General features: G+C 34.0%; 1 protein-coding gene across 1 annotated transcript in view; it reads left to right on the top strand.

Annotated features, from left to right (window-relative positions):
• LOC148939253 (uncharacterized) overlaps positions 1–13,066 on the top strand; it is a 95,840-nt gene that overhangs the window by 2,401 nt on the left and 80,373 nt on the right. The window contains exons 3-4 of the mRNA XM_089106620.1: positions 2,168–2,264; positions 7,354–7,577. Of these exons, the coding sequence (XP_088962746.1) occupies positions 2,168–2,264; positions 7,354–7,577 (321 nt within the window). The remainder of the gene's footprint in view (positions 1–2,167; positions 2,265–7,353; positions 7,578–13,066) is intronic.

Genomic DNA, 13,066 nt, shown 5'->3' with positions numbered 1-13,066 from the left:
GAACTGTCCAGTAATTGAGTAAATACCGGAATAATAACATAGGAATATTTTTTTCAAATATTGTTCCCAGTTTTTCCCAAGTAAACAAGAAATTTCATGCTCAACAATGGTCCCCTTAGCCCTGGTACCCTGTTAGCCGTTGCTAACACTCGCAAAATGCTTTTTATGGTATCATATCCCTCCGATTCTTTGCCTTCGGCCGGGAGTGCCATACCGGGTGGGGGGCAAATCTGACACTTCCCGTGTTTCCTCCCCAGATTTCTCCCCAGATCCTATTTGGAGCGGGTTTGATCCTGCCTAAGCTTATAGTCACATGGCTGACTCTCATTCCAAACCATGATTAAAAACACCGGGACTTAAATCCCTGTCCATTGGACACAAAATTTCAAGTGTAGCGCGCCTACCACTGCGCTAATGGTTGTTTTATCCCATTGAGATAGTAAAATTTTGTACCCATAAGAAATTTCCCAAAATAATCTGCCTGTTTGTGGGGCTGAAGAAATTTTGAATTCAATATTTTTTTTTAGCTAATAGCGAATTTTTGGGATAAAGTCTGTCAAATTTTCGATTTCTTTGTGCCATTCTACCCCATAAGGTTCTATGGCCAGGAAAAAAAATAGGAGAAACGAAAATGAAAACAAAATACATAAAAAACATTTTTAATATAATGCATTCCCACTTTCATGAGACTCAACTCACCTACAAAAAAAAAAAAAAAAAAAAAAAAAAAAAAAAAAAAAAAAAAAATCATCCGCCTCAAAGATTTCCAAAATCACAACCTAGGCTGGGGAATATCACGTGATTTAAAAGGAAAGGCTGCCTCTTGTGAAAGCTCTAGTGAAAGCCCACTAATATAGTTATACTTCATATCGATCATTGAAACCCTTGCCCCCCCCCTGACGTAATATCTAACTTTTCATACAAATGATTTCCATAAAATGCCCATTGAAAGATATATGACCAATTAGAAAATTCTTTTGACAGGTAGACTACAGAAGTTTCATGAGCTAATTAATTTGAATCTTTAAGACAAGCAATTCGAACTGTTAAAGATACAATTCATCTTTCTTTAAATTGTATACATTCAGTTGACTTGTCTTTCGACAAAAATATAAGAGATTACCATATTTAAAGCTTCAAAATTCTACATTTTTCCGATCTAAAATTTTAGCTTCCGTTTTCATCTGCTATTTGTCAACTTCGCTGACTTCATCGCTAATGTTTAAACTTCTTTCCGAGCATCAGACACTTCATTAATTTTTGGCCAGATTTGTTCCTTTTATGGAGGGCTCCCTTTATTCTTCCCTTTGCTCCCTTTATTTTGTAGCAGTCTGTTAACACTCCAAAGGCAAAATGTGCTGTCTTTTTTTTGTTTAATGTTGCAAAGTTAGGTTATCTTGTTTAGAAAAAATAGCCATCAAAACTAGACTCCAAAGCCATAAGATGCCGAGTTTTTTTGCGGTAAAGCTAAGTAATTCTATTTAGAAAAAGAAAATGTTTATTGATAATTAATTCTAACTAGAAAACTCAGTAAATACAATTTCTTTCTTTATTTTCTTGTTTTTTTGGCTACACATGGCAACCACCTCCCCTTAGATCTCATTACTTCTGGATTTTAATTAGTGACACATATTTTCAAGGGGCCTATTTTGCTAAGATACATAGTTGAATGCAGCCAAAACGAGAGGATGCTATGTAGAAATACACCTGGTTTTTTTAGGGGTGGGGAATTTCGATGCAAAAAAAAGGGTTTTTAGGACCAAATGGACTACTCAGAATTTTGTCCTATCCCAAGTTGTTTTTTTTTTTTTTTTTTTTTTTTTTTTTTTTTTTTAGGGGTATGGTTTTTAGACCAAATAGACCTGTTCAGACTTTTGTGGTATCCCAAGTTTTTTTGTAGGGGTATGACTTTTCGTTATATGACTTATATACAATACTTATGTAGCATATATATATATATATATATATATATATATATATAGATGGCTTTGTAGCTGAATCTTAAACAAATGCTGGTCATTTTTGAAGAGTTTCTGTAACTCTTGGGAGAACTTGACCTTAGATACCTCCTCTTCACCATTTTATAAGCTTGAATACAATTATTATTGTATTTATTATTGTAATTTAAAATGATTTAATATGATTTTAATATAATAAATACTTTCAGTCATTAGAAGCTCTCAAGGATGAAGAAACAGTGGTCAAAAACATCAATGTGTCCCTTGTTGTTGAGGAAGACGGAATTTTAATATGGAAGCTAGACGGTTTGTTTATTTTTGATCACTAATTGTTTTTGTCCTTTCTTGTAAACTATTTTGATTTTTATTATTCTTCTTCTTCTTCTAATTCACAGCAATTTTTTTTTCTTATTTAAAAAAAAATTACAGTTCTTTTCTCTTCTTCTTCCATATGGATGAACTCTGAAAAGAAAATTTACCAGTAGGTGTTGAAGGGTGTGCGCTTTGGTGAAGAGGAGTGATGGAGGAGGGGAGTTTTTTTCTTATGTGCCTACTTTTTTTTATACTTTTTGTTTCTTGAGAATTAATTAACCACTGGTGCTCTGAAGGTACTCTTGAGACCAGGGCATTTGTCACTGATAAGAATGAAGTGGTTAAAATAGGAAACAGTGTATTTTGCTCACTATTTTAATTTTTTGGGGTGGGGGATTGATCTTTAGATTAAGCTTGAGGGAAACAAAAGGACCCACCTCCGCTTATATGGAGGTGAGTAGCCTATTAGTTCTTTTTGTGCGTTTTGCATCTTATTGTTGTCACATTATGCAGGCTAATTTGTTTTGGGCCAAGGCTCTTCAAGACATCGAAAATAGATTTGAAGATTTGTTATCTTCTGTGTTCTTATGATGAATTTTTGTAGAGATGCGTTACCTTTTGTAGTGAAGTTATGGGTTTTTTTTTCTTAGTCTTAAAAACAACGTCAATTTTTTCGTTCTGTATCAGAACTGTCACTTAACGTGTATAAGAAAAGAGATTGTAAGAATTATTTTGCAAACTTTTTTATGTCCATCTAGTACCTTGGATCCCAAGAGGTGATTGGTTTTGATATACGTGTACATCAGTGGCGTAATTTCGTCAGAATCCTGGGGGGGGGCAATGTTAGAACCAATTTTTCCAAATCAAGTGAAAATGACAATGAAAAATGAGCCATATAGGACCATAAAAGCAAATATATACTAAAGAAAACTGACGTATTCCTCTGGATGCTTGAATTATGCACGCTTATCTTAGTTTTGACAAGATTTATTTCTGGAAACTAAATTTCATCTGGGGGCAAACTGAGGTCGGGGGGGGACTGAGGTCTGGAGGGGGTAGTTGCCCCCTGCCCCATAGAAAATTACGCCCCTGGTGTATATATCTTCTACCTTAGTACGTGACCAGAACTGTTTGTACGTGACGTGAATGGTTTCTTGTGAGCTGAAACTCTAGGCTACAAACATAAAGATTTTGTATGACAAAAATAATTGAAATATGAAGCTAAATTGAATATGAGAGGGTTAGATTTTTCAAAGTTTTCCTTTCATTTTTTTTTTTTTTAAACGAGACAGGAAATATGTGTTATTGAAGGAATTTAAGTCCATGTTGCAAATATGTTCATTTTAACGTGAAATCACACCAGTTTGATATTTCACCACCAGTTATGATATTAATTGAGGCTTTATAGGTAAGCCACTATTTTGAATTGTATAGTTTTATACATGGATTTTATTTGTAAAAAAAAAGCAAAAAACAACATACTAAAAGTTGTTTAAAAATATATGCAAGTCGTGAAACATATTTTTTCTATGGATGCTCACTGTTCGGAACGTTAGGACAGGAAAATTAGAAAAACTAATTTGGGGGTGGAGCACTGATATAATGCAAAGATAGGCTTCTCGTCCAAGTTAGACCTTTGGACTTTTGACCCAATCTTGGGGGAGATCTTTCCAGCTGTGAAGTTTGAATACCAAAGAAGTTAAACATTTTCTAAATGTTCTAAACAATTTATAATACCAATGATTGAATATTTTCTAAATGTATACTATATATATATATATATATATACATGTTTATTATATATATATATATATATATATATATATATATATATATATATATATATATATATATATATATATATATATATATATATATATATATATATATATATATATATATATATATATATATATATATATATATATATATATATATATATATATATATATATATATATATATATATATATATATATATATATATATATATATATATATATAAATGTTACTCTTCTTTCCCCTTTTTTCTTAGAAAGACAAACATTATATTTTGTTTTTCAACTTGTTGTGCAGTGTAAATATGTGTTATCTAATATCTTGACGCCGTATTTAATTTTTTGTAGCTATATGCATAAATTCTCATTTCACCTGTTGTGTAAGAGGAGAAGATAGCGTGATATGTAAAATAAGTTTGCCCCAGAGAAAATGAACAAGCCTAAAGGTGCCTCTTAGAATATGCCCAGGGGTTGTCATTTGGAAACTTTGAAGAGCCCCTGGGGCCGTGGAGTTTTTGTTAATAAAGTTGTTTTATTAAAACACTCTATTATTTATAATAGTTAATTGCTTGAACCTTTGGCATAAATGTAGGCTATAGGCTATAAAAATCTCAATTATTATAACTGAAAATGAAGGAAAACAAAAATGACAAGTGAAAAAAAAATATAGAAAAACAGAAAAAAGACATCAAGCAAGGGGTGATAGCCCAAGCAAAAAGAGATGAGAAGGGGGGTGTGAAATGAGTTAAATGGGTTGTTTGCCAGATAAAGAGCAATAAAAGCTAGTTTCTAGGCTAGTAAGTTTTTGAGACAACATTTGTAAGCTCCGACTCAAAATTCTTCGTATACCTTGTCATTTTTTCTTTTGCTGAGACATTGGCTCCTCCACATCTTATGTGTACCATTTGGCGGTAACTTTCACGAAGATCTAGAGTCTGTACAATTAAATAATGACGAGCATCACATTGCCTTTCCATAACAATAGGAGAAGATAACGATGAAACTTGTGAGGACAGTGAATAACACAGTGAATGCAACCGAAGCGAATATTTCGGCTATATAAGTAACAGCCTTAATCGACGAAATATTATACAAAACAAACAAAAAGAAAACTTAAGTCACACAAAAAAGCTCATTGACGAACCTCGAGTCTTGGCTGAGCCTCTGTGAGAAGAGGCTTCTGACTTTCAAAATTTATTTTATAATTTTAGTTTGCAAATTTCCTTTATCAAATTTTATACTCTATCTTTTCTTATTTTGTAGCCTATTTATGGCGGTGACTACGCTGCTCAAACTTTACAATGAAGGCTTATAGTCTGTTTATTTATTTCAAAAAGGGCGTAATTTGTTTGTTTTTACGCACTTTTTTAAAAGGGCGTAAAAACAAACAGTTGAGCCAGAGGGCTTAAAACGTTTTCCGCCCATTCGTTTCAAAAGGGCGTAAATATTTCTTGCCCGGCTGTCCACATTTAAAAGACAATTCATCATGTTGTTCTTTAAGAAGGTGGATTTGGAATATTCGAAGCTCCAAAAGGGTGTATTTGTTTCAAAAAGGCGAAAATGTTTCCGGCGCAGCTGCCCAAATTCAAAAGATACTTAATGCATTTTATTGATTTTTGGGAAGGAGGATTCGGAAAATTCAAAACGGTGTATTTGCTTCAAAAGGGCGTAAATGTTCTGGCTCAGCTGCTCAAATTCAGATTCAAACATGTGCGCTCTTTTTTAAACGAAGCAGAATACTTGAAAGTACAATTATCTCAGGCCAAATGACCGAGAGGCAAGCAAAAAAACGGCTAGTCTGAAGGCTTGATTGTCTGTTTATTGAGAAAGGTGAGCAGTGTATGGGTGTTTTTATTGATTTTAGAAAGGCTTTCGACACTGTTGATTTTAAGATTTTATTGGGAAGGCTGTGTTTTTTAGGCATAAAGGGTAGTGTTTTAAATTGGTTTGAATCATATTTAAGTGAAAGGAAGCTACGAGTGACTTTGAGTAATAAATCTTCTCAGCACTTTCCCATAAAGTGCGGTGTTCCACAAGGCTCAGTTCTTGGTCCTCTCTTGTACTTAATATTCGTAGACACAATGAGATTCTACATTCCCGGAGCTTCAGTTGCTTCATTTAATGACGACACGGCTTTAGTGATTGCAGCAAAGTCGCTGCAAGAGCTCTTGTTCAGGACTAATATGGCGCTGGATGGCTTACATGAATTTGTTTGTGCTAGCCTCCTTAGCGTCAATGCATCAAAATCTAATTTTATGATGTTTACGAGGACTGGTCCTGCTCCCATTCTCCCTGGTGTCCCTCTATACAATGGCCTACTGCTCTCACAAGTCGAAGAGATCCGATATCTGGGATTCATCCTGGGTCGAAACTTGAGTTGGAGAAAACACTGCGACATCATAGCATGCAAGCTGGCGAGATCCAAGCTGGTATGCAAGCTTGGAGTTCTGAACCGTTTTCAAAATTTTTTACCCTTGAAAATTCTGCTTTTATTGTATTTTTCCTTAATAGCGCCTTATATAAATTATCGTTGTTTGATTTAGGCGAGTAATTTTAGTTGCAATTTTAGAAGAGTTCAAGTTCTGCAAAATAAGGCTATAAGGTTGATTGGAAGGTATGCCGTGGTATGGATAGCACTGAATCACTTTTTAGAAAGTTTAAAATTTTAAAGGTTGGTGAAATAAGAGATTATCAAATTGGAGTATTTGTATTTCAGTTTCTGAATGGTCTTGTGCCAGATTTTTTATGAATATTTTTAAGTTTAATTCGTTTTATCATGACTATTCGACTAGGAGTGCGGATAGTCTTGCATATGAGCCACGGAACACAACGAGAGCGAGTCATGTGACCAGACACATGGACCCGTCAGTTTGGAATTTGTTCCCAGATTCCGTTCGTCAAGCTGAAAGTGTGCCGCAACTTAAAACCCGTATTAAAAATAATTTCTTTTCAGGAATTTGGTAGTGTTAAAGGTTCGAGAGAAGGCTGTTTTTCCTTATATATATATTTTGCCATTATTTGTTTATCATTATTCTCAATTATTATTCTTGTTATCCCCTTTTTTTCATTTGAATTGGTAGGATGAATTGGCATGCATAATATCCTACCGGTCGCTTTTTCAAGCTTCTGTTTGCCTTAATGCGACTTGTTGTCATGTTGAGTTGTTTTGTATTAATAAAAATTTCGGAACCTGGTAAATAAATCATTATTTTATATATATATATATATATATATATATATATATATATATATATATATATATATATATATATATATATATATATATATATATATATCTATTTTCAGAAAATTATCATCAGCTGTTTAGCACTCACATTCCCTACAAAGAACTTGGCTATTCAAATATAAGGTCGTTACTACTAGCCCATCCAAAATCATTCAGAATAGTACAACGTCCTGAAGGGGAAAAGGTTATAGCATCAGCGGACGAAAGTACGGCTCACATCGTGTCCCTCGTGAAAGGTCAGAAGAAATCCAAACCTAAACCAGTAAGAAGGACTGCCCCAAAGGTAGGTTATGGCCTTCCTTCTCTCTCCCTCTCTACATCACTATGTCGCTCTTTTTTATCAGTCCTATTCTAGTCCCTCAATGGACTAGGACACTATAGGACAAAATAGACACTATAGTGTCTGTTCATTTTAATTTGATATCAGCCTCTTTGAGGATGAGCATTCTTTGTGTCAAAATTATTGCTAACTTTAATAAAATAGCTTTTTATTGCCATCCTGCTTACCCGTTGGGTGTTTCTGCAATCTCAGAAGAAAGGAAATTCAAAAAAACACTCCAAAATAAAAACCCTTTGAAGAACCCCCTCTGTGAAAATTCGTCCGGGGAAACCCTCCGGAAAATTATCTCCCTCTGAAATTTTCCCCCACCCACGTATTAATAACGATCATCTTTTAAATTTTTAAGTATTTCAAAATCCCCCAGCAGACATTTCTTCCCTAAAAAATTCTCCCCTCCTCCTATCACAAAATTCTCCCTCGGAGGAATTCTACCCCTCCCCTACCGAAAATTTCGTTTTAGAATCAATCCAGGATAGAGCCCAGTGTCTAAAACCCGCTTTAGTTAAACGTTAGAACTAGTTTATTGATTTGAACTTTTCGGTATTTAAATTTTGGAGCGAGTCAAACCGTGAACCCAAGTTTAATATTATCTAAATTTTAGCGTTATCTATATCAGACTATCAATGAGCCATGAGTTAGCCCCTCTCTTTAATAGTCTATTATTAGAGCACTAATCTTTTTATTTAAAAGAATCCCAACTAATAGTATTTCTTGGAAATACTATTTTGTTTATTTTAGTAATCTATAGTTACGCTCTTATTGGGTAAATTATTACTTAACTCAGTGGTGCAGCAAGAGTAGTAGCGGAGGGGATATGGGGGTATGGGCATACCCATACCCATACCCCCATATTGGGGGTAGAAATTTAAATAATAGAATAATTGTATGATAATAATAATAACAATGATGATAATACAATAAAATAATAATAACAATAAAATAATAAAGTAATGATAAATAATAATAACAATAATGAAATAATTAAAATAATCGATATAATAATTGAAAAATCAGGTAGAGGATACCAATAGACATTCTTCTTTTTTTGTAATGGCTAAAATGATTTAATAAATATTGAAGCAAATACAAAAATGACCTCCAATTATGGAGTATATATTTTTCTCTATGTGCGTACCAGAAAAATTGTGGACTCTATAGTATACTATAGAGTGGACTCTAAAAATTGTGGACTCTATTGTATATAGAGTCCATAATTGTGGACTCTATATAGTATAGTATATAGAAGTCCCTTTGTTATAAATTGTTGTAATCTATGTTTGCCTTCGCAAATTTATGAATATATCCATGTGTAGCAATTTCAGTTATATGCTCCGGATTGAAGACACACTATTCTTCTTACCATAAAAGCTACTTCTTTTTGCCTCCCTTCCCCCTGAAACCATTCAAGTAATTTCTAGCGGGTAAATTCCCTTATGTTAAAGCTATTTTAAAAGACTGTGCTTGCATCTTTTCAGAAATAAAACTGAAAGGAAAAAAAACTGAATCTGAAATAAAACTGAAAGGTTATTCTTGAGATTTATTTCAAATATTATTTTGGATTAGGTAGTAGGGTGTTGGGTTTCGTAGTACAGTGGCAATGCGACTCTTCTACCCGATCAGAAAAATGAGCTCAAATCACCCTGTTGCAGCAACAAACGTTTTGATGCTTTAGCGTTATGACGTTTTGAATAATTTTTGACTTCGTAAGTCTTAAGTTTTGAATTTTTTTGACGTAATGACCTTCTCATACTGATATCATTTTGTTCCTTTGTCATCAGCAGTAGAGTATTTCTGCGGATGATGGTCACTGTATATGTAATCGAAATATCCAGTATATTTTGTGAATTTTATTATCACTGTCTAATAAAAGGATTTATCCCTATTCGAACCTTCGTTTATCGTGATAGACGATTATCTATATAGTATTATTTTAGCTTTTTATTGAAGAAGCTTCGTTAACCAAAAGATAACCCGGAAGGGGTAGGGGTATCTATATGATGTTGCTCCTCCAATAAAGCTCCTCCTTTTTTTGGGATATGATGTTGCTCCTCCAATAAAAGCCTAGAATTGGCCCAAAATCTTTGCTAACAATAAATGCATATTTTCTGTTTTTTTTATCGAATTCTATTCTGATAAATCCATTCTAAAATGCAATCAAATAAAAAAAAAGAAGTTTTATCAATTGAAAGTAAGGAGCAACATTAAAACTTAATTCAAACAAAAAGTATTACGTAGGGGCAGGGGGTCACCCTCTCCTCAGTACTTCACTCTTTACGCTAAAGTTTGACTTTTTGTTCCAATTATTTAAGAATGACTCCTTAAATACAAGGACCGCTTATTTAGAATAGCAAGCTTTTTTAAAGTTCAGAAAAAACTTTAGCGTAAAAAGCGAGATATGGAGGAGGGGGAGACCCCCTCCTAATATACGGAATAATTTCTGTTCGTTTTAAGTTTTAATGCTGCTTCTTACTTTCCGTTGAAAAAAATCTTCTTTTTTTTAATTTAATTTCTGATAGTTTTTATACAAGGCTGGGAAATCTTGCTCCCTCTCCATGGAAAATCCCCACGAAAAACTCCCCCATGGAAAGAACCTCCAACATACCCCCTCCCCGCCAGAAAATCTCCTCTCCTGACAAATTTTGGACAAAGTAGGATAAAAAAATGAAGAATGAAAAAAACAGATAATCACGAAAACAATAAAACTAAAACGAGGACAGTTTTCCGCCAATGGATTAAACGGAAAGAAAAAGAAATATATTTCAACAAAGGCTCTTACAAAGCTGTCCTCTAAGCTGTTGGGAATCTTGTGACCTCCATAGCTGAATTTTTTTTTCAATTTTTATGTCTTACTTTACAATTCATATCTGCATATAATTTTTATTTAATGTCGTATATTGCAAAATATGTCATGTATTATTTTTTTTGTATTATCCATGTAATGCACTGTTGTTTTAACGTGTCCCCCTACCCTCCGGAAGGAAACCTCTCTGTACCTGCCTGTCGTCTCCGAGTTTAATGGAAAGCCGGAAAAATAAGGAAAATTCCAATATCCAACGGTTAATGAAACATATAGTGATTGTTCACTTTTGAAGGAAACATCCTAAGAATATTAAAGTAGTCCCATCTATTACTTATTGTATGCTATTTTCAAATATTATGGTTGCTTTCCTTAGAATGCACCATGAGTTGGGGGGGGGCTGTATTGTCAAAAAGCGACTATGATATTTGAAAATTCAAAAAATTAAAGGAAATGCCTATCCGGACAAATAAGTTCTCACTATCATCGACAATTCGTTCAAAAAGCAAATCTTAAAAAAAGTAGAAGAGGTATCTTATTATATGTGACACTTCTCTTCGAACACATGTTTATCGAAAGGGTTTTTAGAGGAGATACGAAGGAAATTACCGATATCTAACGGTTAACGGGCTTTTCTGGGAATGCACCATCAGTTGGGGTGGGAGAGGGGGCTGGATTCTCATAAAAGTGACCACAATATTTGAAAATTTGGGAATTTATAGAAAACGCCAATCCGAAAAAAAAAGGAAAAATAAGTTCCCACTATCGTCAACAGTTCACATTATTATATGTAATGCCTCTTTTTTGACACATCTTTATCTTAGGGAACGATTTTGAGATGAGATAAGGGGGAGTTACCGATATATAAGGGTTAGGTAAATGTCTATGGGATCGCCACTTCTGATGCTAAACAAACAAAGTAGTATAATTAGATTCTTTATTTTATCCTATCAATAAAAAAAATTCTTTCCGAATAAGAGGTTTTTAATGAAAAGTAAAAAGCCATGTTAAACTTAATACGAGAAGAAATAAATTTCCATAATAACTCAAACTTAAAAAGAACATAACGTGACACAACAGGCATTAGAACTTTTACGGCAAGGGAAGAGGGGGGGGGGAGTAGTATCAGAAATTCTGTTCGTAGTAATTTTTGTTCGTTATAAGTTCGACTTGCCCATTCAATTCAATATTTACTGGTTTTGGGATAATTTGCTCATCTATGTTTGTGTTTGTTATCTTAGTGTTTGATATGATTATTTTGATTTCTGTTTTTAAGTTTCACTTGTTTTTCAATAGTTATTTATGGTCGTTTTGGGGTTGCGGTATTGTATGACTTAATTGGTGCTCGTCTTAAGTTCAATATGACTCTTTACTAATCTTTGAAAAATTTCTTTTTTCAAAGATTTTTTTTCCAAATTTAATTCTGTTCATTTTTATTACCAAAATTTTATTAATGGTTAACATATTGTATGCTTCTCCGTTTTTGTCAACTTTTTTTCTTAAGAATTATAATATGCAATACTAATTTAAATTCTTAAGTTGTATAAGTTGATCTAAGCGTTAGTTTTGATTTTGTTCAATATAGCTATTGTGTAAATTTCGCACAATTGAAAGTCAGGGCTTGGAACGATGCCTGAACTAAGTTTTTGATTCTACAGTAGTTTATAGATAATATCATAGGCTGCGCGCTAGCGCTGCCTAAGTAAAGAACGATGTGGGCTCAATGTGTTTTTTTTTTTTTTTTTTTTTCTCCATACCCGGGCACTTCGTATCGAAGGAAATGTCGTAGAAACTTCGAAAAGGGCTCATTCGATTGGAAATTGGAGTGGCTAGTGCCCTTTTTAATAGTCGAAAGTGATTGGAGGGCAACTAGCCCCCCACCCCTACGCCCATCATTTCCCCAACACACATCCAATCAAAATTTTGAGATAGCCATTTTGTTCAGCATAGTTGATTTCCACATAGAAAATATGTTTTTGAGGAGGACACTCCCCCACAGCCCTCAGGGCAAGGGTTTTAAGATTTGCTCTGGGGGCATATAAGGTTTTTATAGAAGGCGTAGTCGTAGAAACTTCCAAAATTGCTCATTCAATTGGAAATTCAAAGAGTTAGTGCCCTTTTTAGTAGTAGAAAGGGATTGGAGGGCAACTAGCCCCCCCCCCTATGCCCATCACTCCCACAAACACATCCAATAAAAATTTTGAGATAGAAATTTTGTTCAGCGTAGTTGATTTCCAGATAGAAAATTTGTTTTTGAGAAGGACACTCCCACAAAACCCCCGGAGCAAGAGTTTTAAATGATGCCCTGGGTGCATATACGATTTTTAAAGAAGGCTTTGTCGTAGAAACTTCAAAAATACTCATTCGATTAAAAATTCAAAGAGCTAGTGCCCTTTTTAATAGTAGAAAGTGATTGGAGGGCAACTAGCCCCCCCCCCCATACGCCCATCATTTCCCCAAACACATCCAATCAAAATTTTGAGATAGCCATTTTGTTCAGCGTAGTTGATTTCCGGATAGAAAATATGTTTTTTAAGGAGGACACTCCCCCACAGCCCTCAGGGCAAGGGTTTTAAGTTATGCCCTGGGGGCATATAAGGTTTTTATAGAAGGAGTTGTCGTAGAAACTTCGAAA

Source organism: Artemia sp. Qi Xiang Cuo, chromosome 21 (assembly GCF_049724085.1).
Source record: "Artemia sp. Qi Xiang Cuo chromosome 21, ASM4972408v1, whole genome shotgun sequence".
NCBI lineage: Eukaryota > Metazoa > Arthropoda > Branchiopoda > Anostraca > Artemiidae > Artemia > Artemia sp. Qi Xiang Cuo.
Note: the sequence above shows the minus strand (reverse complement) of the source record. Positions and strands in the feature narration are given on the sequence as shown.